This window comes from Dermacentor variabilis, chromosome 3, assembly GCF_050947875.1.
Source record: "Dermacentor variabilis isolate Ectoservices chromosome 3, ASM5094787v1, whole genome shotgun sequence".
NCBI classification, from domain to species: Eukaryota; Metazoa; Arthropoda; class Arachnida; order Ixodida; family Ixodidae; genus Dermacentor; species Dermacentor variabilis.
In genome coordinates this window covers 223,932,301-223,960,194 of record NC_134570.1, presented here as the reverse complement: position 1 = coordinate 223,960,194, position 27,894 = coordinate 223,932,301, and the positions used below count along the sequence as shown (strand labels likewise).

At 48.5% G+C, this 27,894-nt stretch overlaps 1 protein-coding gene across 1 annotated transcript in view; it reads left to right on the top strand.

The window, feature by feature from the left end:
- Nucleotides 1–27,894, top strand: part of LOC142575034 (neprilysin-1-like) — a 622,756-nt gene that overhangs the window by 113,798 nt on the left and 481,064 nt on the right. Inside the window, exons 4-5 of the mRNA XM_075684001.1 lie at nt 9,302–9,475; nt 10,166–10,255. Of these exons, the coding sequence (XP_075540116.1) occupies nt 9,302–9,475; nt 10,166–10,255 (264 nt within the window). The remainder of the gene's footprint in view (nt 1–9,301; nt 9,476–10,165; nt 10,256–27,894) is intronic.

Sequence of the window (27,894 nt, the reverse complement as noted above, 5' to 3'; positions counted from 1 at the left end):
TGAACAGATGTTGTCCGTAATTCTTAGAATGTTGGCTAATTTGTTTATTTGAAAAATAAGCAACAGAAAGAGAATCCACAACGACAATTTATCACTACACTCAAGCCCTTCCGGCACACCGCAAGTTTCGTCTTCTTCTGTCCGCCCCCCTCCCCCCCCCCCTACGAGACCAAGGAGCGCCGCCATTATTTTTGTTCCCTTCACGGACGTTAGCCAGCCAGGATAGTGACAACGCATACGGCTCATTCGTACAGGTCCGTGAGGTAAATAGCTTATCTGTAAAATAAATGCAAATGGTGTTGGTTTCCGTCCACGCTTGCAGAGAAAGTCGTGCGCTCCTTGAGCACATAGCAGACGATAAGCGGGATGGCGTTCCCCCTTGACGCATCAACAAAAGTGTTGCCATGTAGAATGCTTGATTTTTTGGGGATAGCAACAATATGGACACTCCAGGGTCATTTCTGCCGTCGGCTTCGCCTTGATGTTCCGTATGAAGTGCAATCATATAAGATCTTCGCCGCGCGACGTACGTTGATGTGCGAGTGAAATCGTACGAGGGTGAGCCGGCGATCTCGGTCAAATCCCGCGTACGCAACGGCGGAAAGCGGGGAGGAAGCGCTCCGCCTTCCACTCAGGGCGTTCGACTCCGGGCGACGGCGCGCGCCCGGCCGGGCCGCGTATTTACAGCGAGGCGTGGCACTTGCGGAGGCCCTGGAGATCCCCGTGCGCCGCCTGCTATACTATAACCTCAGGTGCTCTTGTGAGGCCTCCGTTTGCCGGTTACATGTGCCCTCCTGGAGCAGTGCTTGTAGAAAATGCAATCTATTATCGCGACTAAAAAGCGACCCGCGACCTATACAACACCAGTCAGAACCTTGTCCCTTCAGACACAGCGATCACCAAATGGGGCGTCCGCGCCCACTGCCTCACCGCGCGGGCAGCCAGCGGCGGTGCGTAAACAAACTGGACCGCCCTCCGCAATGCCGGCATGCCTACGGGACAAACGCATACAACACGCGTTAAGAAACCTCCTCCGTTGTGCCCCCAGATTGCGAAGGCCCCCAGATTTACTCTCTCGCACTCGCTCTTACTCGTGCCTGCGCAGAAACGTCGAGCGCCGTGAGAAACGCCACGCACCGCTGTACCCGCTGTAAAAACGCGACTGCCTCTCCGACGGGTGCGGAGTCCGCGCTGCCCGTCGCGGTGGTTCCGCGGCGTAGTTCGCGTTGATGCGAGCGGCCGCAGGAATTCTCCGTTCGGCTCGCTGCTGCCGTCGCGTTCCCTCAATGCAGTGTTTTGACAGCGAGCTTACGCGTTCACCGAGCGATATGTGTTCGTGTCGGCTTGGCGCACGCGTGACACCATACTTGTGAATTTACTTGGTATGCCTATGTTTACAAATTTATACGGGCGACCGAGCCCGTATCTTTACCTCGTACAGCTGTCCAATAATTTGCTATCGCGATCGATGCTTCACCTTTCGGGTGAACCTGCGACTATTCTTGCTTTTGTCCCGGAATTTGGGCCTGCCAAGCACCAGGGGAGAAAGTGGCACTCGGGGCGCGATTTCCGTTTAGTGAGGGGAATACGAGCTGACATAGCCGTGCTATAAACATCTGCTGCTCATTTCTAAAGTTGAATTTAATTTTGCATTCTTTTCTTTTATTATACGCAGCAATGAGTGGTGATGCCAACGATAACAGTGACACGGCAGCATTCAGGCTGCGAGGCACGCTCGAAACAATGACAAAGTTTGAAAAGAAAGGAAAATAAAATGTTACGTTAAGAAATGTGGCCTCTGGACATACGTCGTTCAGTCAACAGGGCTTAATGTTGGTTTACTCAAAAAGGTTGCACGCACTGGGTTCTGAAAAAGTATGGTGCGTCAGGGGCGCTATAACCTAAAGCTATACCAAATTTTCCTATTCCAATTCTGCAATCAGCCCTCTGCGTTTGGTCAAAAACTTTTTTGAACCACCCCCACTTCGCCTGTCCGTCACGCGATGTCAGGAAAACCGCGATAGATCTCCTTCTCATATGACGTGTACGCACTGATTATGCATCATTGGACCGAACAAAAGAAAAAAAAAAGAGTTATTTGTCACTCGACGCCTTTTCGCCATTAGCCCTAGGCTACTGGTCAAAAGTTTTCGAGCTGCACCTACTTCACCTGCCTGTCACGCGACGTCACAGAACCGGGAGAACTAACCGGGTCAAATTGACGTGTGTGCGTTAAAGATGAATTAATAGCCGAAAAAAACTGAATTTTTTTCTGAATAGCCGCAGGCTGCATCGTACCAAAAGGAATAAAATATGGGTGCCGCTGATCGCTCGGGCACCGCGGCTACTCCCACCTGCCAGAGAGCATGGCTTTATTTGCGTACGATAAAGCTTTTTGCGTTGCCGCACGATAAAGCTTTTTGCGTTGCCGCGTAAAGTTTTTAAGCACTTTCGGCAAGTTTACGACCTCGCTCTGCCAACTCTTCTTTGCTGAGGATCCGTTTCAGTGGCAACCTTAACCTTCCGTTGCATGCCGCCGTGATTTTGGACCAGCCACCTCAAGATAAGTAATCGAAAGCGTACCAATCGCAGACGCCGGCCCCACCCTCTTCATCCCGTTATCGATTTTCAGTGCACTGGCTTGGCACCATCGAATCCCTTTCCAATTGACCGGGCTCTTCGTCTCTTATCTGCCAATAAGATAAGACAAGCCGCTCACTGTACGTAATCTTACTCGTTTTTAAACAAACAAAAGTGACTTCCTATGAACGAGGAGAGCGTTTTATTGGTCTGGTCAGACAACCCTGCGGGTCACCGCCCGATGGTTGCGTTGGCGGTTACGCAAATTTGAGGTCAGGAGACAGGAATAAAAACATATCGGAATAGTTTCACGTTAAAGGGCGTCAGTTTTGCAAAATAATTATGGCTAGTTCTAAACCTGTACTCGTGCAACATCTGCACTATAGGAATAATCCGCTCTCTCTCAACCTCAGGTATACCATCTTATGTGCGCTCGAGGGTTGTTAGCTGTGTTGCATTAGGCCGAAGAACCATATATTCTTGTTTAAATTCTTTATGGAGTACTCACGGTATGAAGTTTCCTGTTTACAAACATTTATAACTGCGCTTCCTTAACAACCATTCTTTTTGATGACATACATTAATACCAGAGATAGTCATTGTGTTATATCTCGAAAATATACATTACACGAAGGAACGTCTACATTCAAAAGGTTTAAAGGTACCAGTATTGCTCACCTTCTGCCTCTGTAAATGTACGTATTGCAGGAATATTGAATGCCGATTCCTCAAAATACACTCTACAGTCAAAGGACTTGATGCATATTCAAGGGTAAGATCAAAAGACCTTTGCAATGCCTCGAAGACAGCAGCCTTCATCTGCTGTCTTCTGCTGTCTTCTGCTGTCTTCTGCTGTCTTCATGTTCAGTACAGTCGAAGTGCCTAATTGGCTGAGATGCCTTTATCTTGTAACTGTATTATAAGGGTCTCACTGGATTACACATTGGAGATGGAGATGTTGGTGCGTGCCGAATTATTTTTGTAGCCATTTTGGCACGCGACCATGCACATAATTTTGCTACCTTAATTCACTCTCCTTCGTAGAAGTACAAGAAACAGCGTCATATTCACTTCTAAAGCAGTCCCATTCTGAGTAAATGAATTGCTGGCTGGTTTGTACAGTTCTTTCTTTTTTTCATTATCTGCATACTTGCAACACGTCTTGTGTGTGTTGTTATGCTTGTGTAAAGTTTGTTTCCATCATGCCATTAATTTCGAACTATTCTCCATCACTTGCATTTCGCAGTTTCTTCCCGTTTTCATGTGTCTGCTACTTTTCTCACAATCTTGCAGCAATAAATTGTATGTATTGTCGTGTTTTTGGCTGTCCAGCAAGTTGAGTGATATTGAAAGAAGACAGCCACATTTATTTACGATACTCCTTTTGGTATGAGTTTCTAGAAGTACAATATGACAAACGATAATGTTCTACTTCCTCATTGACAATGGAGAAGATTCTTGAGCTAGGTTACGGGTTGAAACATAAGGACTATGAATATAAAAAAAACGAACATAAAGTGAAATACCTTCGTTCGCTCGTCGTCCCAACATATAAACAGTGACATGAGCGGCTGCATGAAATCACTCGATTTATGCAACGTTACTGCTCACAAAAAAGACGAAAATGGAGTCATGGCCTCCGAGATTCGGCAGCGTGCGGGGAGCATCTTGGAGGCTGGCGCGTTTCGCTTATTCCGCTAGGTGCGTAGAGAGCCAAAGTCGGCCGCAGGGGCCTACGGAAGTGTCCACTCTTTAGGTTTACTATATTACTCTATGCTAGCCCCTCCACCAGATGTCACGTGGTAGTGATGGTCAAGAAACAGCAGCAAAACTCAATATCTCGACTAACTTTTATTGGGCGAACCTGTGCCCACAAAGGCAAGATAAAGTAAAGGCACAACAATAGCGACGAACACACTCGGCGATCATCGAAAGTCTGATCTGCCGGTCAAGCGCTGTGCTTTCATACATGAGCCATCGATGTTTTCAGTCATCGCTGCCGCCGGCGTGTCTTCCAGAAAGTACTGCACAATTCGCGTCCAGCACACAATCGGATTACACAAGCTTCGGTGAAAGCAGACAACGCACAGAACCATCGAAAACATTCCAATAAGTTCCAATCGTGCACGCCCGTCTTGCGCTGCGCGATCACTTTAAGTTGTTAGTGGATGAAATGCTGTCCCCGAGAAAAGGATAAATAAGTTGACATGTCAATACTATTTTCTGTCTCTCAAATATCAGAAAAGCTCCTACTCATAGTTGTGAACACGTTCTTGAACCCCCCCCCCCCTCCAAGGTTCTCTGTTCTTTACAGTATGGTTTCATTCAAGACAGAGACGTACGAGGCTCACTAGAAGACTTCTACGAGATATTAAATGGCGCGTTTGACTCCATTCATCTCCTGTGTGCTCTCTTCGTGAATTTACACCCGGCGACAAGATATCGCAGACCATCAAATCTGAGAAAAAGCTGAATATCTCCGCAACCTGACAACGCAGATTTGTATTTTTATTTTGGGCATCGGCTAGAATATGCTAACAACATTGTCGTATACAGTTTTACTGGCTACTGCTGCAGGATGATCGGGAATCGAATGTTTTGTGAGATGCTGTGGTCCTAAACTTTTGTCGCCGGGTGTACGCAATTTTTTTGACATTCTTTGCCACATCATTTTGTCATGTGGACTTTTGATGTTAGGATTCCTCGGAGAACTTCTGAGGCTTCTGGAAAGCTTCATCAAAGACAGAACTCAATTTGTTGCTATAGTACCACACGAAAGTAATCTTTCCTGGAGGAACGCCAGTTTACCGCGAAGTTCAACACTAAGCCAGATACTCTTTAATGTTTTCATTAATGATCCTCCATGGCTATTTCCACTTACGTACTCCTGCACTCAGACGATACTGTCCTTTTTTTCCGCGCAGAACTTATTTCCAATGCCATTTCTGTCGTGCAAAACGCAACCGTTCACTTGGTGAACTGGCTGGAAGCGAACGCTTCCAGCCAGTTCACCAAGTGAATGGTTGCGAACGCCACCAAGATACGACTAGTCTGCTGAGGCAACCCTTTCAGGAATGTGTATTTCAGTAACCCATTTTTCTTGCAATTGTCCGCCTGCTCTTCTTATTTTGGCACACCTCTAAAATACAACTTGGCAATGATATACAAAGGTTTATTTTTTGACAGTGATCTCCCATGGGATTCACAGTTGCCGCAGGTTTGTTCTAAACTTCCGGCAGCCCTCAGTTTACAATGTTAGATATTACATGCCTTTATCTGTTCGCAAAACAACAGATCATGTTTGATGTTACATTGTTCCTCGGTATGGAATAACTCTCTGTGGTCACTGTCTGCTTAGATGGCGGAACCTATTTTGCGTTCCCTACTAGAAACAATTGGTTACAATATTTCCTCACAATCTGATTAAGACTTCCTTAAAATGCTTGAATTTTGAATTTCAATGCATTGTTCGAAACTGTCGTCGCAAGGGACATCTTGACAAAAAAACTTCAGAATTAACGATAAGCTCACCAATTTGTGAACACGGCGAAAAGCTGAACAAAGCTTCCGTATGAAAGCCGAAACGTCTTGTCTTTTAATAAGTTTTACTTGGTCGGTGTACGTCTATGTCAAGTGTCACCCCGACCAGACGGGCTTCCGTCGAACTCTGGATTACATCAACCTTCGCCGCGAGTATGGCCAACCTATAATAGACTGTGAACAAGGCTTTCATATCAAAGCCGAAACGCCTTGTTTTTATTAAATTTTACTTGGTCGGTGTACGTCTTTGTCATGTCTCATCCCGACCAGGCGGGCTTCCGTCGAACATTGGATTACATCAAACTTCGCCGGGCGTACGGCCAACCTGTAATAGATTGTGAAAAAGGCTTCCGTATGGAAGCAGGAACGTCTTTTAATAGGATTTACTTGGACGATGTACATTTTTGTCATGTCTCATCCCGACCAGGCGAGCTTCCGTCGAACACTAGATTACATCAACCTTCGCCGGGCGTATTGCCAACCTGTAATAGATTGTGAACAAGGCTTCCGTATGGAAGCCGGAACGTCTTTTAATAAGTTTTACTTGGTCGGTGTACGTGTTTGTCATGTCTTATCCCGACCAGGCGGGCTTCCGTCGAACACTGGATTACATCAAACTTCGCCGGGCGTATTCCCAATCTGTAATAGATTGTGAACAAGGCTTAAGCTGAAACGTCTTTTAATAGGATTTACTTGGACGGTGTACGTTTTTGTCATGTCTCATCCCGACCAGGCGGGCTTCCGTCGAACATTGGATTACATCAAACTTCGCCGGGCGTATGGCCAACCTGTAATAGATTTTGAACAAGGCTTCCTATGGAAGGCGGAACGTCTTTTAATAGGATTTACTTGGACGATGTACATTTTTGTCATGTCTCATCCCGACCAGGCGAGCTTCCGTCGAACACTAGATTACATCAACCTTCGCCGGGCGTATTGCCAACCTGTAATAGATTGTGAACAAGGCTTCCGTATGGTAGCCGGAACGTCTTTTAATAAGTTTTACTTGGTCGGTGCACGTGTTTGTCATGTCTCATCCCGACCAGGTGGGCTTCCGTCGAACACTGGATTACATCAAACTTCGCCGGGCGTATTCCCAATCTGTAATAGATTGTGAACAAGGCTTAAGCAGAAACGACTATTAATAGGATTTACTTGGACGGTGTACGTTTTTGTCATGTCTCATCCCGACCAGGCGGGCTTCCGTCGAACATTGGATTACATCAAACTTCGCCGGGCGTATGACCAACCTGTAATAGATTGTGAACAAGGCTTCCGTATGGAACCGGAACGTCTTTTAATAGCATTTACTTGGTCGGTGTACGTCTTTGTCAAGTCTCACCCCGACCAGGCGGGCTTCCGTCGAACACTGGATTACATCAAACTTCGCCGCGCGTATGGCCAACCTGTAATAGATTGTGAAGAAGGCTTCCGTATGGAAGCCGAAACGTCTTGTCTTTTAACGAGTTTTACTTGGTCGGTGTACGTCTTTGCCATGTCTCATCACGACCAAACGGGCTTCCGGCGAACTCTGGATTACATGAACCTTGGCCGGGCGTAATGCCAACTTGTAATAGATTGTGAACGAGACTTCCGTATGGAAGCCGAAACATCTTGTGTTTCAGTAAGTTTTACTTGGTCGGTGTTTTTCTTTCTTTGCCAGCCGTACCTATACGTATGATTCGATGGCGCAATAGATGTGGCTGTCGAGCGGCAGTGCAGACGCCTGCAGTCGCTTGTGTATTACCAGAGCTAAGTGGAAACACAGCTTTTTTTCCTCACGTCACCGAGACAACTTTCACAATGTACTCACAAAGCGGAGCGACGACAATCGAACTCGAAAGCGCAACGCGGCAACACAGAGATTCTACCGCTATGCCACCGCTGGAACTTGCCGCATTGCTCTTGTAGTCATCATATTCACCAGTGTCTCAAAACTGTTCGCGCCTTTGCCGCATTATTAACGCGACAGCGTTAAGGAGCTCATGTCGCAGAAAAGCCGGTGTGGTCGGCGTTGGCCATGAGCGAAAGACCCCCGGAAGGCAATTCATAAATAAAAACAACTTACAAGATGGGCTCGGTGGGAATCGAACCAGTGTCTCCGGAGTGTGAGACGGAGACGCTGCGACTCAGCCATGAGTTCGATGGTTCAAACGGGACAAAGCGCCTCTAATGAATGCGGTGTTGCTTTAGGAACGTGCCGTAGAAAGTTATACTGCGGTGTGTATCGTTAATTAAGAGCATGTAAATTACAGAAGTCGCAGTTAAACGAGTAGCGAAGTACGTTTACGCTATATTGCTTCTGCGCTTGGCGCACACGCAGAGCCATCTTGCGGCAAACACAGAATACCCCCTCCTCGCAATGTAATGCGCTGCCCCTACAGGTGAAGCGCCACTCGCCCGCTTCTCTCCTTCGTCTCGTCAAGAACATGCCAAGCGACTGAGTGGGCAGTGCGAACGGGGTGCGATAACGCTATCGCGTTCCACTCTTGAAGGCGAAGCTTAAGCGTCCTCCAATTTTTTTTGTGCATTTCGAAACTTGTAAAACGAATTCTTGTGCACCTTACGTAGACTGTTCTCTAACATTTTGTCCTATAACGTATATAACGCCTAGGGCCACTTTTTTCGTTAGAATGACGAGCCGTCCTCCGCACTACCACTGATTTCCGTACAAGTGTATTATGATCCGTAGATTCTCCCGCTTGCATGCACAGGATTCCAGCTAGCACATTTGATGATGGGAGCGTATGGGTGTATGATAAGTAGCTCTGTGTATATTCTAAGTACCGTACACTGAAGGTTCCGCGAAGCTCCGCCTTTGCGGAAGACCTTTCTCATTGTGGATACGTTTCTCATTGTAGATCCATCGTTTTCTTTAAGACGACAAACATGGATTGCTCGCGACAACGTCCTAAGTAGCTTTACACACTTGGTTTTTATTTCCGGTTGTCCGACGTATGCCATATAGTTTGTGCATTTACCGAAATATTTTAGAGTCGCCGCCCATTTGTTTGGCCTACTCGTGGGGTGCTTCTTCTGTTGGCGCTGTTCACCTTGATCCAGAACCAATTGACCCAACAACAGGCCATAACACAGAGGTTTCTGCCGCGGTGCTTGCGCCTCTCCGAACGCGGCGCCTGCATTCGGGGGGTCGTCATTAACCCGTCTCACGGCTGTGCAGCGTCGTACATGAAGCACCTGTTCAGCTCACCGAGGGACCCGTGCAGCGACTTCTACGAGTTCGTGTGCAGCAGCTGGCAGGCGCAGAACGCGCTGCCGCCCAACCGCCACCGATGGGCCGTGCACGACCTCCTGGTGCAGAAGATAGAGGGCGCTGTCTACTGGTTTCTCGAAGGTGCGCCGCTCGTTTTAAAAAAATGAGGCGTGTTGGTGCTCAAGAAGTGTCTAGTTAGCCGCATTTGTTAGATTAGTACGACTGCTGGCACATTCGTTTGCAACTATGTGGCAAAATGCACTGGTATCTTTAAAATATTTTCTTGTTCGTTTCGGCACAAGGCTAAACGTAACGCCAGAATATTTCGCAGCATATTTTGGGGACGGATAACTTATAAGCAACGCTAGCGGAAGGACTCCCAACAAATGAAATCAATTATTTACTTTTTGGTTTCATTTGCGCTTTTGCTATAGTTATAATCATGGTACGAGACAATTATTATAAGTATTATAATCAGCCACTTGGAGAATGTGATTTGTCCACAAGTAACATCCCCTCTTCCGTGATACATCTCGTGCAAGACCAGGGGATATGTAGCTTTCATTATACTTGTGTATATTCTAACGAAATCTTTTATTTTGTGGAATAGGCTCACAATAAGAGTAACATCGAGCGCATTCTGCAATGGTGACGGTTAGCCGTAGACTTTAGCCGTAGCCATAACTGTCCTGGCGGCGGTATGATGTAAAGACAACTAGCGCAGCGGTTCCCATCAAAGTCTTCTGGTGTTCGAGTGCCTGCGTCTGTGGCTGCGGACGTGGTCGCAGCCTTTTCGACGTGGTCGACGCCGCGTTTTCTCTGCTCCTGCAGATTTTGCCCGCATATACAAGGACCTAATGGGGAACAAAACTCTGCCCACGACAAAGATATTCGCCCTGTTGAAGGCCTGCGAAGACACGGGTGAGTGCTCCTCATTCCCTTTCTCACTGAAGCCGCTCAGGAAAAAAGGGCCCTTCTGCAAACCAAGTTGGAAGTTCTGAGAGTCAATTCCCACAGTGCCTCCTCACAAGCGCGCAACTGCACATTGACGTCAGATTATTGGACAATCCATGCAGGCGTTAAAAAATCATGGCGTTCTTCTCCACCTACGTTTGGCTCACAGTACACCCCGACTAACGAAGAAAAACAAATCAACTCACATATTATTAAGTATTAGAAGGGTGAATAAAGGGAAAATAAAGGGAAAGAAGGGTGTTGGGGCGCACGCAAGAAGCTTTTGGAAATGCTTGACTACTGGTCTATGCGCCCTACGTAAAGGTTAAACATTGCAGGCAGCTTATATCTAGAAGTACTAAAAGCAAAAGACTACATACATACAGCTTAGAAAGTAAGCATTATGGAATGGTGAACGACAAAGGATTACAGTAAGAATTAGTGCACGTATTCTGTGCGCTAACGATAAGTGTATACTGGGTGGATGGAAAAATTCAATCAGCAAAATGGGCCTAGTAATTGAAACGCGGGAAAGATATTTACAACTAAAAATTATTTACCCAATCTATGAATATTATCACGCAATAGTGACGGTGAAGAACACAGTAGCAATAACTACGTATCACAAAACTAACTCTTTAATAGGCGAACTTGTGCCCCTAAAAGTAAGTGACTTTCAAAGCACAACGATAGCGGCGAGCACAGTCGGCGACAGTCGAAAATCTGATCTGCGGATCAAGTGTCTTGGCTTTTATACATGACTCGTCGAATGATCCAACGTAATTGCTAGTCCTTGTGTGCCTTCCAGAAAGGAGAATACCTATTCGAGGCGTGCACACAGTCTGATCACGCAAGTTTCAGCCAGAACACACACAACAGGTAGAAACAACAATAACATTCGAGTAAGTTTTAAATGACGCAGACGCGTCTCGAGCTCAATGATAATTTTAGGCTGAAATATGGTCCCCGGAGAAAGGCTAAACAAGTACACATGTCGACATAACATACAAATATTAGGAAAACAGGAAAAAGGTTGCGGATCCCGCGAACTGTCGAATTCGATGTAAGCGAAGCTTTCTGCGCTTTTTGCTTTGATGGACGATAATTAGCGGTGACGTTGACAGTGAACGTTTAATTTCTTCAGCGTTTAGTTCAATACTAATGTGGTGAGTTAATGTTACACATTACCTTGCGTGCACTGCTGCTGTTTGTTTGCGTAGTGCACCGAACACATAGGGAGACGTGTTTGCTTTTAGCGTTATTATGCGTCATTGCTCAGAATATGTGAGAGTGTTGAGCATTATCATTGCCTCACATTGCACATCGCATCATGACAGAAGTGTTAAACTTTAATTGAATTGTGGGACTGTACGTGCCAGGGCCTATTCAGGTGACCACGTGTGTCACGTTTAGCCCTCTTCATGTGGAGAATTGTATGTTGTCTAAATTTCAATAAAGTCAAATTCAATGCGACAATCGGATGATGAGGCACGCCGTAGTGGCGGACTCGGGAATAATTTTGACACCCTGGTTTTCTTTAACGCGACCTAAATCTAAGCGCACAAGCGTTCTTGTATTTCGCTCCCGTCGAAACGCGGCTGCCAAGGTCGGGATTGAACCTGTGACCTCGAGCAATGCCATGCCCGCAAAGCTACCGCGATTTGACGTGTTGGTTGGACGTACGCGGAGTGTCGCTTAGACCCTACGGTGATTTGACGTGGCTTTGCGTCTGCACGCCGTACGTCAATTGTCCGCTTGACAACTTTGCATGGTGTTTATTATTCCAAAATAGAATGTACCGGTAGCGTGCCTTCACCTTCAATTTACCTGCAACCGCTCTCGAGTCTACAGTAGTAGCGTTTACTCGCCTTCACACGTCACCTTTTCTCTATCCATCCCCCCCCCCTCTTGTATGCGAACAGGGAACGAGAAGCCAAGTTATTCACTTGTTCCGCGACTGCGTCGGTTCTACCCTTACTCCGCCTCCTCTCCCCCCTCATCTGCATAGTTATATACACCTCTCTTCTGGACTTGCATGTTAGTAGAACGGTAAGCGCAGCATTTTCTGCAGTGTTTTTGCGTGGGTCACGCATAGATCGAGTCTTCGTCGGCGTATCGGGGCCAAACCCAAACGCGGTTGCCTGGCTGGTACGCGACGTAGCGTCGTCAGAGGTTGTAGCGTCGGCTGTCGGTAAGCAGCTGGTTCATGATCCGTAGGCGGGCGAGTTGTCGGGCTTCTTCGGCGCGCTGGAGATAGGTGGTAATGTCAAGATTCCCTTCGTCGGTGACGTGCGGCAGCCTGGCGTCGAGAGTCGTCGTTGGGTCGCTGCCGTAAACCAGCTTGAACGGCCTGATCTGTGTTGTTTCTTGCACCGCCGTGTTGTAATGGAAGGTTACGTACGGCGGGACGGCATCCCACGTGTTGTGTTCGACGTCGGCGTAGATCGCTAGCATGTCGGCGAGGGTCTTGTTCAGGCGCTCCGTAAGATAATTCGTCTGTGGGTGGTAAGCAGTTGTCCTCCTTTGCCTCGTCTAACTGTACTGCAGAATGGCTTGGGTGAGCTCCGCTGTAAAGGCCGTTCCTCTGTCGGTGATGAGGACTTCTGGTGCGCCATGTCGCAGCAGGATGTTCTTGACGAAAAATTTCGCCACTTCGGGTGCGCTACCTTTCGGCAGAGCTTTCGTTCCAGCTTATCGGGTGAGGTAGCCCGTCGCCACGACGATACACTTACTTCCCGTTGTTGAAGTTGGAAAGGGTCCCAACAAGTCCATCCTACCTGCTGAAATTGTCGGCAAGGAGGTTCAATCGGCTGTAGTAATCCTGCTGGTCTTGTCGGTGGTGTCTTGCGTTGCTGACAGTCTCGGCATGTCTTAACGTAACGGGCAACGTCGGCAATCAGGCAAGGCCAGTAATACCTTTCCTGTATCCTCGATAGCGTCCGGGAGAATCCGAGGTGCCCACCGGTCGGATCGTCATGCAGGGCGTGCAGTACTTCTGGACGCAGCGCTGACGGAACAACAAGAAGGTAGCTGGCGCGGACTGGTGAGAAGTTCTTCACGAGCAGGTTGTTTTGAAGCGTGAACAAAAACAATCCACGCTTAAATGCCCTAAGGACTACGTCGGTGTGCCCTTCCAAATACTCGACGAGGCGTTTTAGGCCTGGGTCTGGTCATTGCTGTTCAGCGAAGTCTTCCGCGCTTATTATTCCAAGGTAGGCGTCGTCATTCCCGTCCTCTTGCGGCGGCGGGTCAATGGAGGCGTGTGATAGGCAATCGGCATCGGAGTGTTTTCGTCCGGACTTGTAGGTTACAGTGATGTCGTATTCTTGTAGTCTGAGGCTCCACCGCCCTAGCCGTCCTGAAGGATCCTTTAAAATCGCTAGCCAACACAACGCGTTATAGTCGTTGACGACTTTGAATGGCTTGCCATATAGAAAATGGCAAAATTTTTGCTGTAGCCCAAACAATGGCGGGGCATTCCTTTTCGGTCGTAGAATAACTGCCTTCCGCTTTTGACAGTGACCGGCTAGCGTAAGCTATAACCCGTTCAAGTCCGTTTTTCCTCTGGACTAGATCGGCACCGAGGCCTATGCTACTGGCGTCAGCATGTATTTCTGTATCGGCGTACTCGTCGAAGTGCGCAAGTACCGATGGCGACTGCATGCGTCGCTTGAGTTCTTCAATTGCGTCGGTTTGCGGCGTTTCCCACTTGAACTCGACATCACATTTGGTTAGATGTGTTAGCGGCTCAGCGAAGCGTAAAAAGTCCTTGACAATGCGCCTGTTAGGCACACATGCCAAGGAATCTACGCACTGCCTTCTTGTCGATGGGCTGCTGGAACTTTGCGGTGGTGGCTGTCTTCTGTGGGTAAGGGTGGCCTCTAGATTTGCTGATAACGTGGCCCAGGAACACGAGCTCATCGTAAGCGAAGCGGCACTTCTTCGACTTCGGAGAGAGCCCGATGACTTGATGGCCTCTAGTACTGTCGCAAGCCGCACAAGATGTGTGGGATTCTCATACGTGCTCTTGGGACAAAGGAACGACAACACTGTCGTGCAAACAATCACAAGGGCACTTAGTGCACCTTTCATAGATCAATGCCTGCTAGCCGAGTTACTATCCACAAAACATGCCGATGGGCGCGCGACAAATCTAGGAAGTCCGACTCACCGCGACCGGATAGCGAGCGAATATGTGCGCCCCATGCTGGATCCCAACGCCTGGTCGTTCGCGCGTATGGTCACGCGACTGGTGGCACGTTCGATGGGGGCCACGCGAGAGGGTCTCGCAGAAGCATGGATCGGCGCACGCGCGGGACGTCCGTGGCGCTCGCCGACCCGCAACCCAAGAGGAAGCGCCTTGTCTTTCCGCGCCTAAATAACCGCGCCGGTAGGCGGTGTTAGCTGCGCAACACTCACGCCATCTCTCGTACTGCGCCTCAACCAGACCGACTAACGCGGGCATCACGCAGGCCACGCGGCGAAGCCAGATTGCAGGAGACGGGAACTATGCGGGAAAATAACATATCAGGGGACGCGTGAGAATCGCGCATGCCCACAGGTGATCGTCAAAATTTTCGGCGAAGACGATAACGTCATCCAAGTAAACAAGACAGGTCTACCATTTCAACCCTACCAACACCGTGTCCATGACACGCTGGAACGTTTCAACGTTGCAGGCGTCGAGCACAGTCCGAATGGCATGAACTTCAACTTGTAGAGGCAGTCTGGGGTGATGAAGGCGGTCTTTTCGCGATTTCTCTCTTGGACCTCTATTTGCCAGTAGCCAGACTTGAGATCCACCGACGAGAAATATTTAGCGTTGCACAGCCGATCCAACGCGTCGTCTATCCGTGGGAGGGGGTATACGTCGTTAGTGATCATCTTCAGTCGACAATAATCGACGCAGAAACGTAGGCTTCCGTCCTCGTTCTTCACTAGGACTACAGGAGATGCCCACGGGGTTTTAGACGGCTGGATGATGTCGTTGCGCAGCATTTCGTCAACTTGTTGTCTTATAGCTTTAGGTTCTCGCGTCGAAACTCGGTAAGGGCTCTGGCGGAGTGGTCGGGAACTATGCGATGCTTTTCGGCTGGTGTTTGTCGAATCCTCGATGACGTCGAAGAGCAGTCTTTGTATCGTCGAAGCAGACTTCTAAGCTGTTGCTGCTTAATCATGGGGACATATGGATTTAAGTCGAAGTCTGGTTCTGGAACTGCGGTCGTCGGGGTAGATGCGGCAGAATCCGAGAGGACAAACGCATTGCTGGTTTCCAGAGATTCCTCGATGTATGCGATCGTCGTACCCTGGTTGATGTGCCTGAACTCCTGGCTTAAGTTTGTCAGAAACACTTTCGTTTTTCCTCCATGCAGTCGAGCGATCTCTCTTGCGACACAAATTTCTCGGTCGAGTAGTAGACGTTGATCACCCTCGATGACGCCTTCTAGGTTTGGAGGTGTTTTGGTGCCGACGGAAATGGCAATACTGGAGCGGGGTGAGATGCTGACTTGATCTCCAAACCCACTCAAGGCGTAGTGACTACGACAGCGCTCCGGCCGTATCGCTTGGTCTTCCAACAGCGTTATCGACTTCGACTTGAGGTCGATGATTGCGCCGTGTTAGTTCGGAAAGTCCATGCCAAGAATGACGTCTCGTGCACACTGTTGGAGGATAACGAAGGTGACAGGGTAGGTCCCGTCTTGAACTGGAATTCTTGCGGTGCGAATTCCAGTCGGCGTAATTAGGTGTCCCCCAGCGGTTCGAATCCGAGGGCGTTCCCATGCAATTTTAACCTTCTTCAGCTCAGCGGAGATGGGTCCACTTATGACGGAGTAGTCGGGTCCTGTGACCACTAAGGCGGTGACTGCGTGGCCGTCGAGAAACACGTGGAGATCGGTGTTTGTCTTGCGTTGTAGTTGCGTGTTGGCGTCGGATCACGGCTGCGCCATGTTGAACTGAAGCTTGAACATCGCGTCGTCACGTCGTCTTTCGTCGGTGTATTCTTGACTTTATGGCTTCATCGGGATGGCGGCGTCTCATTGATATTGCCACGGTATTTGATTGTTTGAATGATGCACATGGGTGCCATCACTCGAGAAAAGAGGAGGAAGAAGGAACTGGGCTCGCGCTGTGAATGTAACCTCTCAGCGCTACAACCGCTGTTGTAAAATATAACCTGTAAATAGTTTCTCGTATTACTGACTCGCCCTTCGCGTAACATTGTAGTGGAAGTGGAACGTTCCCCGTCCTCGCCACGAAGCTCCGAAGCGGCCACACCGTCGTCTTCTCAGCCATGGCTTCCGACGGAACCACCCCGTTGCCACCTAAACGTGCGGCGCCAACCACAGCGTGGGTTACGGTTCCTAGCCTCCGTGATACTGGGAAATTCTCGGCCCAAGGTGACGTTGATGTCGACGACTGGCTCAGCATGTATGAGCGTGTTAGCCAAACCCACCACTGGAAGTCTACCATCATGCTTGCCAATGTGATCTTTTATCTGGACTGGACACCGCGTGTTTCGTTTCGCACCCATGGGATCGAGCTCTCCAGCTGCGACATCTTCAAAGAGCGGCTTGGCGACCTATTCGGCAAACCTTCAGGTAGCCAAGAGGCTGGGCGAAAAGAGCTTGCCACCCGTGTCCAGTCGTCGACCGAATCTTGTGTCTCCTACAGACAGGAAGTGCTCGCGCTTTGCCGGAAAGTTGACGAGCACATGACCGAGGTTGTCAAGGTGGGCCATATCCTAAAGGTCATCGCGGATGACGCCTTCAATTTGCTCGTCTACAACGAGGTTTCTACCGTCGACGCCATCGTCAAAGAATGCCGCCGCTTCGAGGTAGCCAAAAGCCGCCGCATCGTCCCAGAGTTTTCCCGGCTCCGAAACACCCCTGTGACGTCCTCTTGCTCCGCTCTTACCGCCACACGACAATTTCAAGAGAACATCACACGTATCGTTCGCCGTGAGATTGAAGCAGCGAGTCAGGCCTCCCTTCATCCACGACCCCCTGACGGTACATTTGACCAAGCGGCCCCCACTATTTCCGTTATTTAAGCAGTTGTGCGGCAAGAAATTGCAAACCTTGGCATCCCTACCACCTGCTTTGTCTCCCGACCTGATTTGGCACCAATTCCCCTGTCCACAACCTGTACCGACCAGTATTTCGCTCCCAGACCACGCAATCCTGCTGGATGGCGAACGCCAGACGACAAACCGATTTGCTTTCGCTGCCACCGCGTTGGTCATTGTGATGGTCAGGATCGTCACGTTGCAAGGCGTGTGACGCGAGGAAAGTGGAGGAGACGGTGCATGATTAACAAACACACGAAAATTATGGTAGATGGCACGTAAACACGAAGAATATCTTCAACTAGGACCACACATGCAAGGTTGTTCGTAAACAGGAAAAAATATGTAGTTGCACGAGGTTGCGGTTGAAGTCCGGAGCGTGGTAAGAGTCGTAGAGCCTTTGAGGCGAAACACTCGCTGTTAGTGTGATGACTGGCGTGGAAAACTGGACGCAGCAGTGCGGGGCAGGAAAAGGTGAACGGCCCACAGCTCCGTAGACGGGAACAGGCCACTCCGACGTCTTGTGCAAGAAGCCGGCCCAAGGTGCTCGTTTCGATGACGGACGCCCAGTCACCTGAACCTCGCACGAAGAAGCGGGTTCCAAGATGTCAGCAGGCCGACCTGAGGCCTCGTGCAAGGCGACGACACGAGGCACTCCTCGTCTCGACGACGGACGCTCGCTCTCCCGAACCTCGCGCGTAGATGCGGTTTCGAGGCTGCAGCAGGCTGCTCCTTGGTCATGTGCCGTGCAACGACCCGAGGCGTTCTCTGTCCCGAAGACGGGCGCCCGGTCAAGTGAACCTCACTCGTAGATGTGAGTTCCGTAGGCCCTGCAGCCCTAGTCGTGCTGGCGTTCCAACGATCTCTCCTGCGCGAGCCCCTTTTTCATTCGCTGCACGAGCCTCCCTTGTCTTTCTTTTCCTCTTGTTGAGGACAGCCGCAATGTCGTCTGCTTTTGCGTTTCATATATTGTGAGTATTTCTTCACAATCAGCCCCACTTAAGAAAGTGCTTTCGTTCAAAGAACTTGAGGGCATTTGATATCCATTGGTCCACCGCAGAACACACGCACCACAAGAGCATTAACACTGCACCACAGTTCTGAGCACCGCACACTCGATACGTATGAGTACACATAAAATATATCATAGCGCTACAGTTCCGAGCACCGCCCACTCGGCATAACGGCAACATTTACAAGTCACAACACCACGATATAAGGTGAAAAAAAAATCCACAAAACTAACCTGCCAGCAAATGTTGCTCGATATTAATGTTACACCGGTTTGAAGTGCATGCTTTTACAACTATATGTTCATACACCATATTTAAAACAGCACGAGAGAGCGATTCCGATAGACTCAGGTCGGCCGCCGATTCCTTTCTTTGAAACGGTACGCATGGTAGATCGTCATTTTCGGTGCCATCAGTCTAACAAGCAGCTGCTGCTTCCGGTAATGGCGGTGATATACGTGGCCGTTCCTCACTTTTTCAGTAGATTTATATGGAATAGCGTTGTCCTTGGTTTAGAAAAGGATACTCAACAATTACGCAATTAGTGACAGTAATACATTCACTCGCTTCATGTCTCGATAGGAGCGGGCAGATTGATGCAATATGTCTTGACTTCAGTAAAGCTTTCGATACGGTTCCCCATGACAAACTAATTTTAAAACTCAGATGCATTGGCCTCCCAGAAATTTTAATCATATGGATATCAAACTATTTAACCAATCGCTACCAATTTGTAGCAGTTAATGAGCAGCAATCAGGTGGCCTTCCGGTCGGCTCTGGCGTGCCCCAAGGAAGTGTGCAGGGGCCATTATTGTTTTTATTATATACTAATGACATTACTGCTGAACTTGATCCGAATGTCCAAATCAGGTTGTCTGCGGATGATTGTGTGCTTTTTCAAGATATAACTTCAATTAACGACCAAATCCATCTTAACTCTTCTCTTGCTAAGATTTTTTAATGGTGTGAAACGTGGAACATGAAACTTAACACTGATAAGACCGTCTTTCTTCGCTTCTCTGGCAAAAAAGCTCCGCTTTCTTTTAACTACAGGCTAGGTTCGTCGCCTTTGCTGGAAGAGACTAAATGTAAGTCTTGGGTGTCACACTTACTAATACTTTATCATGCAATTTACATATAGATAACACCTGTTCTTCCGCATTCCCTAAACTGTACTTCTTAAGACATAAGCTTAGAAATTCTCCCTCTAGCGTAAGATTACTTGCTTACAATTCACTAATTAGACCTACACTTGAATATGCATGCCTTGTCTGGGACCCATTTAATGAACACAATATCACCCGCCTAGAAAAGGTACAGAGAAAAGCTATAAAGTTTATTTAATCTAAATTTGACTCACCCTCTGAATTAATGCAGAATAACGGTATCCAATGTCTGGAATAACGAAGAAAAAATTTACGTTTGCAATATCTTTTCTTGCTTTGGAATCAAGATCTAGCTATTAACCCTTCTCCATATCTGTCACTTTCAACGTCAAGGCATACACGCCACCATCATCCTAATTCCCTGACGCCGTATTTTGCGCGAACAGATTTATTCAAGTTTTCATTTTTCCCTCGCACTGTAACCGACTGGAATGATCCCTTATTGCCTTTCGCCACACGTTGATGTTGTTTTTTAACTTTGTTACTATTGTTTATTGTTTTGTTGCCATTTAACCCACCCTGCATGGACCTGTACAAGGTTTGCAGTATTGAATAACGAAGAAGTACCGTGAATGGCCCTTTCCACGTAACACCCGTTTTGTTGTTGTCCGAAGGGAGCAGTAGAAGCACCTTGTCCCCAACAGCTAAATGACACGGTCTGGTCTTCTGGTCGTAGTGCCTCTTCTGCACAAGTTTTGCTTTCTGAAGCCCTTCCTTGGCTAAATGACAAGTGTCTTCAGGACGCTTCCGCCGCTCAACTACATACCCACATGAGGTTTATGCGTCCTCATCAGGATGATCACCTGTCCATAATTCTTTCAATATCGCCATGGGCCCTCTGACATAACGGCCATACAAGTCAAAGGGTGCAAAACCCAGGCTCGACTGAGGAACTTCGCGATAAGCGAAAAGCAATGGTGCCAATTACCAGTCCCATTTTTTGGGGCTCTCTTGACACAATCGTCTTATCATTTGTTTAAGGGTGCCGTTGAACCTCTCCACAAAGCCATTTGCTATGGGATGATATGGAGTTGGCATTTGCTTAAAATAGAAGCCGGCTTAGCTCCTTCATCAGGCGTGATGAGAATGATGTGCCTCTGTCCCTGATTGTCTTCTGTGGGACTCCTACATGAGAGAACATCTCCAGGAGTGCCTCAGCGAATTTTCCCCTTTCAATGCTAGGCAGTGCCACAGCATCAGGATACCGCGTTGCCATATAGACCATTGTCAGAACGTACTGGTTCCCCCTCTCTGACGTGGGGGATAATGGTCCCACAATGCCAATGGCCGCTCTCTTAAACGGTGTATCAATGATGGGAGCGTTTCCCAGTGGTACTCGACCTATTAAATGTTTGTGAAAAGTCTTCTGGCACGTGTCGCACGATTTAACAAATTGTTTGATGTCTGATTGGACTCCAGGCCAGTAGAACTCTTTGCACACAGGGTCAGCGGTTCGCTTAATTCCTTGATGTCCTGCAAGGATCCCTTCGTGAGCCATTTTCATCACAAAATGACAAAGGCTTCTGGGCACGACAAGCTGTTCCATTTGTTTCTTGGACCGCAGTCTGTATTTTCGGTAAATAATTGCCTCCTTTACAAAGAATTGGACATCGGCGAACCTAGCCTTCATCTTTTTGTCCACTGCTTCAAAGCATTTAGATAGACTGCTGCCCTTCCTTTGCCTGGTTCTCAAATCGATTGGGCTGATGGCTAGGGGATTTATAGCTGGTACTGTTAACAAATGCGAACCTGATCTTGTGTGTCTGGTAGTCGCTGCCACTTCCGACTTGTCCCTGATTTTTCTAGCAGCCGATGATAAAGTGTCAGCAGAGATGGATTCATTGGTAGAACAGTTTCCACCTTCTGTACTAAATGATTCATCCGCAGCGTTCAATGTATAGAGATGCCTTTTCTATTCATTCTCAGGATTTTCAACATTTCGCACACCTTTCACATTTCCCAGGAAAATATCATATAAAGAATTGTCCATGCATAAGACCCGAGTCTTGCCTGTGAAGAACGGTGGTGCAATCTCCACGTTTGCTTCAGGTAGCTTCAACAATCTTCTGTCCAGAAGACAGACCAAGGAAATTTTTCCTGTCAGCTTACTGTCTAGTACGAGGGACCTTTGACAATAATAGAGTCGCATCCCGTATCTCGCAAGACAGTAGCAGGATCTCCTTCAAGCACATCATCGGCAGTAGGCATAGACTTTTCGTCTCGTTTATGCGTTTGCGTTCTTCCGCGTTCCGAACTTCCGGCAACTTGTCGCAGTGTCTGCATTTCTTCGTTAACTGCCTTGGACACATCTATATGTATACTTGCTGCATCGAGCACGAAGCCTTCTCAATACTGTTGGCTTTTCTGGGGCAGTCACCTGTATTATGCCCAGTTCGGCGGCACTTTCCGCAGAAAGATTCATTTGTACTTGGACCCTTCGTATTGGTCCAGCAATCAGCAGCTCTGTGACCACGTTTACCACAAACAAAGCAGCGTGGTCTTTCCTTCTCTTCTTGTCGCTCAAGAGTGTGAGCTTGACTTGGTGGCTTGCTAGGTCCTTTCCCCCTTTTACCTTTGCCAAGGTTGAATAACCCTTGCGCCTCCAGGTAATGATCAGCAGCTTCCGCTAGCTTGTCAAGTCCCTGACAATTTCTTTCTCTCAAAAGACTGCCTGTTTCTCATGACAAGTGATCAGGAACTGTTCTGGGACAATCTGGCGCCGCAGAGCATCATATGTCCGGTCCGTATTGGCCATTTTTGCCAGTGATCAAAATATCCCAATAGACGACCGGAAAACAGTATACCTGCTTCAGAATCGTCGGGTTTTCCCCACCGAAACTTGTTTCGATAGCCTTTCTCCGTGAACCTGATACGTTGCAATAGCGTCTTTTTTAGTTTCGCATAGTCCATGGCATGATCGCGCGCTCTTCTGCCGACAACACTTAGAGCTACGCCTGTCAAACAGAAGGTTAGCGATAGGGGTCATTCGTCTTGCGGCCAGCACTGGCTCGTTGCGACGCGCTCAAAACATTAAATGTATCTAACTCATCGCGTCCTTCGTTAAATGCTGGGATTAGTTTGTGCGGACTTTGGTAGCTCTCGGTAACACCTTCGCGCACACTTTTTGTAAGCTGCCCAGAAGTCATGCTAGCCGCTGCCGCTTATAACTCCCTCAACATTAACTTGAGCTCGAGCACTTCCCTTTCTGCCTTTATTCTAGCAAGCGCTTCAGCGTCAGCTTCTTTTGCTGCACTGCGCTCAACCAGACGTGCTTCCCGCGCTTCTCTTTCGCGTGCGCGTTGTTCGTCTACCCATTGTTTCAGTGCCGGGCCAGTAAACCCCAGTTGTTTCCCCATTGCCATACGCTTGTCTGTCTCCATCCTCACCCGCCAGACACACATATGCAATGTGATGCTCTTCTCGATAGCGCAAGAGCGGTCCTGTCCGCGGACGCCAGATATGTGATGTGGTTAGGATCGTCACGTTACAAGGCGTGTGACGCGAGGAAGATGGAAGAGACGGTGCATGATTAGCAAACACACGAAAATTATAGTAGCGCAGGTAAACACGAAGAATATCTTCAACTAGGACCATACGTACAAGGTTTGTCGTAAACAGGAAAAAATCTCACGAGGTTGCGGTTGAAGTCCGGAGAGTGGTGAGACTCGTAGAGTCTTTGAGGTGGAAAACTCGCTGGTAGAGTAATGAGTGCCGTGGAAAACTAGACGCAGCAGTGGGGGGCAGGAAAAAGTGGACGGCCCACAGCTCCGTAGACGGGAACAGGCCACTCCGACGTCTTGTGCAAGAAGCCGGCCCAAGGTGCTCGTTTCGATGACGGTCGCACCTGAACCTCGTGCGAAGAAGCGGGTTCCGAGATGTCAGCAGGCCGACCTGAGGCCTCGTGCAAGGCGACGACACGAGGCACTCCTCGTCTCGACGATGGACGGTCGCTTTCTCGAACCTCCTGCGTAGATGCGGTTTCGAGGCTGCAGTAGGCCGCTCCGAGGTCTCGCGCCGTGCAATGACCCGAGGCGTTCTCTGTCCCAAAGACGGACGCCCGGTCAAGTGAACGTCACTCGTAGACGTGGGTTCCCTAGGACTAGGCCCTGCAGCTCTAGTCGTGCTGGCGTTCCAACGATCTCTCCTGCGCGAGCCCCTTTTTCATTCGCTGCACGAGCCTCCTATTCTGTTCCTCTTGTTGAAGACAGCCGCAATGTCGTGTGCTCTTGCGTTACGCACTTTGTGAGTATTTCTTCACAGTCATGTATCCCGCCACTGTCGCACCACCTGGATGCCGCCATACTGGAGCTTATTCCCTGCTCCTCGCCCGTACGCCGACGCTCGCCGTTATTCACCTCGCCGTCTGTACCCTACTTCTGATGCCCTGACAGCCGCTCCTCCGTGCGATCGCCGTCGCCTGAACGCCGTCGCTCGCCGTCACCCTAACCTCGTCGCTTTTCTTCGCAAACCGGTGTATGGAAAGCTAGGCCATGCAGCTCTTAGAGGTAGTGTTGCATTAGGTTCTTCCTGGCCAAATCCTCCGTTGATTCTCCTCACTAACAGGAACCCAATTGAAGTAGACGTAGAGGGTGTTCCATTGACGGCATTAATTGATGCTGGAGCCCAAGTGTCCATAATGAGCGTTAACCTATGTCGTCGCCTCAAAAACGTTCTTACGCCTGCCATTACTCGAGCCGTACGCGTCGCCAATGGCTCCACTGTTGCCTTCAGGGGTATGTGCACTGCTCGCACAGGAATTGCTGGCCGCCAAGTTCCAGTCCTGTTCAGCGTGCTCACCAGTTGCCCTCATGACCTAGACTTTCTGACGACGCATTCCGCCCTCATCAACTGTTCCACCTGTACGCTGTGCCTCGAGCTTCCTCTTCATTTAGACGTTCGCCCCGAACAACCGAACACCCTCGGCATTAGAGCGTTTCTTCGCTTACCGCCAAAAGCCCTAACTTCATCGAATTGGCCTCAACGGCAACCGTGCCTGATAGCGATTATGTCATCGCATCTATTCGTGATGTCCTCCTGGCGCACGACATCTCTGTGCCACACTCCGTCGTAACCATTGCCACTAATCGCATGTGTCTCCCCGGTATCAATTTTGGCTCGATGATGCAAGTGTTACCTGAAGGCACAGCGGTGGCCGCGCTCCGCTCAGTGATGGACGACCACGTCACTGCTTTTCCAGCCGACGCGGCTCCAGATTATCCTGATTGCCCGCAGGATGCGTTGAACCTCGACGGCCCATTACGTCCCATGATCGCTCCGGACCTCGCACCTGACCAAGCAGCCGCCCTATATCGCCTTTTGCTTTTCTGCCGTGACATATTTGACACTGACAATCGACCACTTGGTCAGACGTCCCTTGTTAAGCATCGGATAAGCAAAGGTGATGCTGTTCCCATTCACCGCCGACCGTATCGTGTGTCCACGGCAGAGCTGCAAGTTAATCAGCAGGAAGTAAGCAAGATGCTCGCCAGAGGTATTGTTGAGCCCTCGTTGAGTCCTTGGGCGTCGGCGGTCGCGCTCGTCAAAAAGAAAGATGGCTTGTGGCGTTTCTGCGTTGATTACCGCCACCTAAACCGAATTACTAAAAAGGACCTTTACCCTTTACCACGAATCGACGACGCTCTTGGTTGTCTTCACGATGCCAAATACTTTTCGTCCATCTACCTTTGATCTAGTTGTCCTCATATTTCCGTCGATAAGCAAGACCAAGAAAAGACCGCTTTCTACACTCCAGATGGCCTCTACCAATTAAAGGCTATGCCGTTCGGTTTATGCAATGCCCCGCCACGTTCGAACGGATGATCGACTCTTTGCTTGAAGGTTTCAAATGGCCAACTTGCCTTTTTTACCTCGACGACGTCCTTGTGTTTTCTCCTACCCAAGGAAAATTGCCCGTGACCGCCTTCTGAAGCAATGAACGACAATCTTGTGGGCATCATTAAGGAGTGTGCAATAGAAGTCGGCGGTAACTCCGTTAGACAGGATACCAGTAAGCTATCGCAGGAGACGAAAGATTTGATCAAGAAACGCCAATGTATTAAAGCCTCTAACCCTACAGCTAGAATAGAACTGGCAGAACTTTCGAAGTTAATCAAAAAGCGTAAGACAGCTGACATAAGGAAGTATAATATGGATAGAATTTAACGTGCTCTTAGGAACCGGGGAAGCCCAAAAGCAATGAAGAAGAGACTAGGAATTGGCAAGAGTCAGGTGTATGCGTTAAGAGACAAAGCTGGCAACATCATTAAGAATATGGAGGAGATAGTTGAAGTGGCTGAGGAGTTCTATAGAGATTTATACAGGACCAGTGGGACCCACGATGATAATGAAAGAGAGAGTAGCCTAGAGGAATTCGAAATCCCGCAGGTAACTACGGAAGAAGTAAAGAAAGCCATAGGAGCTATGCAAAGGGAGGAAGCATCTGGGGAGGATCAGGTAACAGCAAATTTGTTGAAGGATGGTGGGCAGATTGTTCTAGAGAAACTGGCCACCCTGTATACGCAATGCCTCATGACCTCGAGCATACCGGAATCTTGGAAGAACACTAACATAATTCTAATCCATAAGAAAGTGGACGCCAGATACTTGAAAAATTATAGACCGATCAGCTTACTGCCAGTTGCCTACAAACTATTTACTAAGGTAATCGCAAATAGAATCAGGAACACCTTAGACCTCTGTCAAGCAAAGGACCAGGCAGGATTCCGTAAAGGCTACTCAACAATAGACCATATTCACACTATCAATCAGGTGATATAAAAATGTGCGGAATATAACCAAACTTTATATATATGTTTCATTGATTACGAGAAAGCGTTTGATTCAGTCGAAACCTCAGCAGTCATGGAGGCATTGCGGAATCAGGGTGTAGACGAGCCGTATGTAAAAATACTGAAAGATATCTATAGCGGCTCCACAGCCACCGTAGTCCTCCATAAAGAAAGCAACAAAATCCCAATAAAGAAAGGCGTCAGACAGGGAGATACGATCTCTCCAATGCTATTCACAGCGTGTTTACAGGAGGTATTCAGAGACATGGACTGGGGAGAATTGGGGATAAGAGTTAATGGAGAATACCTTAGTAACTTGCGATTCGCTGATGATATTGCCTTGCTTAGTAACTCAGGGGACCAACTGCAATGCATGCTCACTGACCTGGAGAGGCAAAGCCGAAGGGTGGGTCTAAAAATTAATCTGCGGAAAACAAAAGTAATGTTTAACAGTCTTGGAAGAAAACAGCAGTTTACGATACCTAGTGAGGCACTGGAAGTGGTAAGGGAATACATCTACTTAGGACAGGTAGTGACGGCGGATCCGGATCTTGAGACTGAAATAATCAGAAGAATAGGAATGGGCTGGGGTGCGTTTGGCAGGCATTCTCAGATTATGAACAGCAGGTTGCCATTATCCCTCAAGAGAAAAGATTATAACCAACTGTGTCTTACCAGTACTCACGTACGGGGCAGAAACCTGGAGGCTTACGAAAAGAGTTCGACTTAAATTGAGGACGACGCAACGAGCTATGGAAAGAAGAATCATAGGTGTAACGTTAAGGGATAAGAAAAGAGCAAATTGTGTGAGGGAGCAAACGCGAGTTAATGATATCTTAGTTGAAATCAAGAAAAAGAAATGGGGGCATGGGCAGGACACGTAATGAGGGGGGAAGATAACCGATCGTCATTCAGAGTTACAGAATGGATTCCAAGGGAAGGGAAGCGTAGCAGAGGGCGGAAGAAAGTTAGATGGGCGGATGAGATTAAGAAGTTTGCAGGGATAACATGGCCACAACTAGTACATGACCGGGGTAGTTGGCGAAGTAATGGAGAGGCCTTTGCCCTGCAGTGGGCTTAACCAGGCTGCTGCTGATGATGATGCCTTCTGAAATCCAAAGAGAGTCAAAGGTGTTTGTACGACCGGTGACACCGAGACGTGCACCTCCCGCTTGGTTCTTTGGTGCTTCTATGGTCTCCGTTGCGTCAGGTCGGCCTGTCAGAGAAGCTGCTGTCTCGTTACACAGGCCCATACCGAATGCTTCATGCCGTGACTCCCGTCAACTATGATATCGCCCCTGACGCCCCATATACTTTCCAGTCCAGTGATATCGTGCACGTTAAAGGATTGAAGCAGTATCACCCTCCCAGTGATCAGATTTAGACGCTCTGGGACGTCACTTCCGCCGCCGGGGGATTATGTGGTACCATTATTAATCCACACGTGTGGATTATGTAATACCACACGTGTGGTATTTGATTGTTTGAACGAGGCGCGTGGGGGACATCACTCGAGAAAAGAGGAGGAAGAACGAACTGGGCGCGAGCTGTGAATCTAACCGGTCAGCGCTAC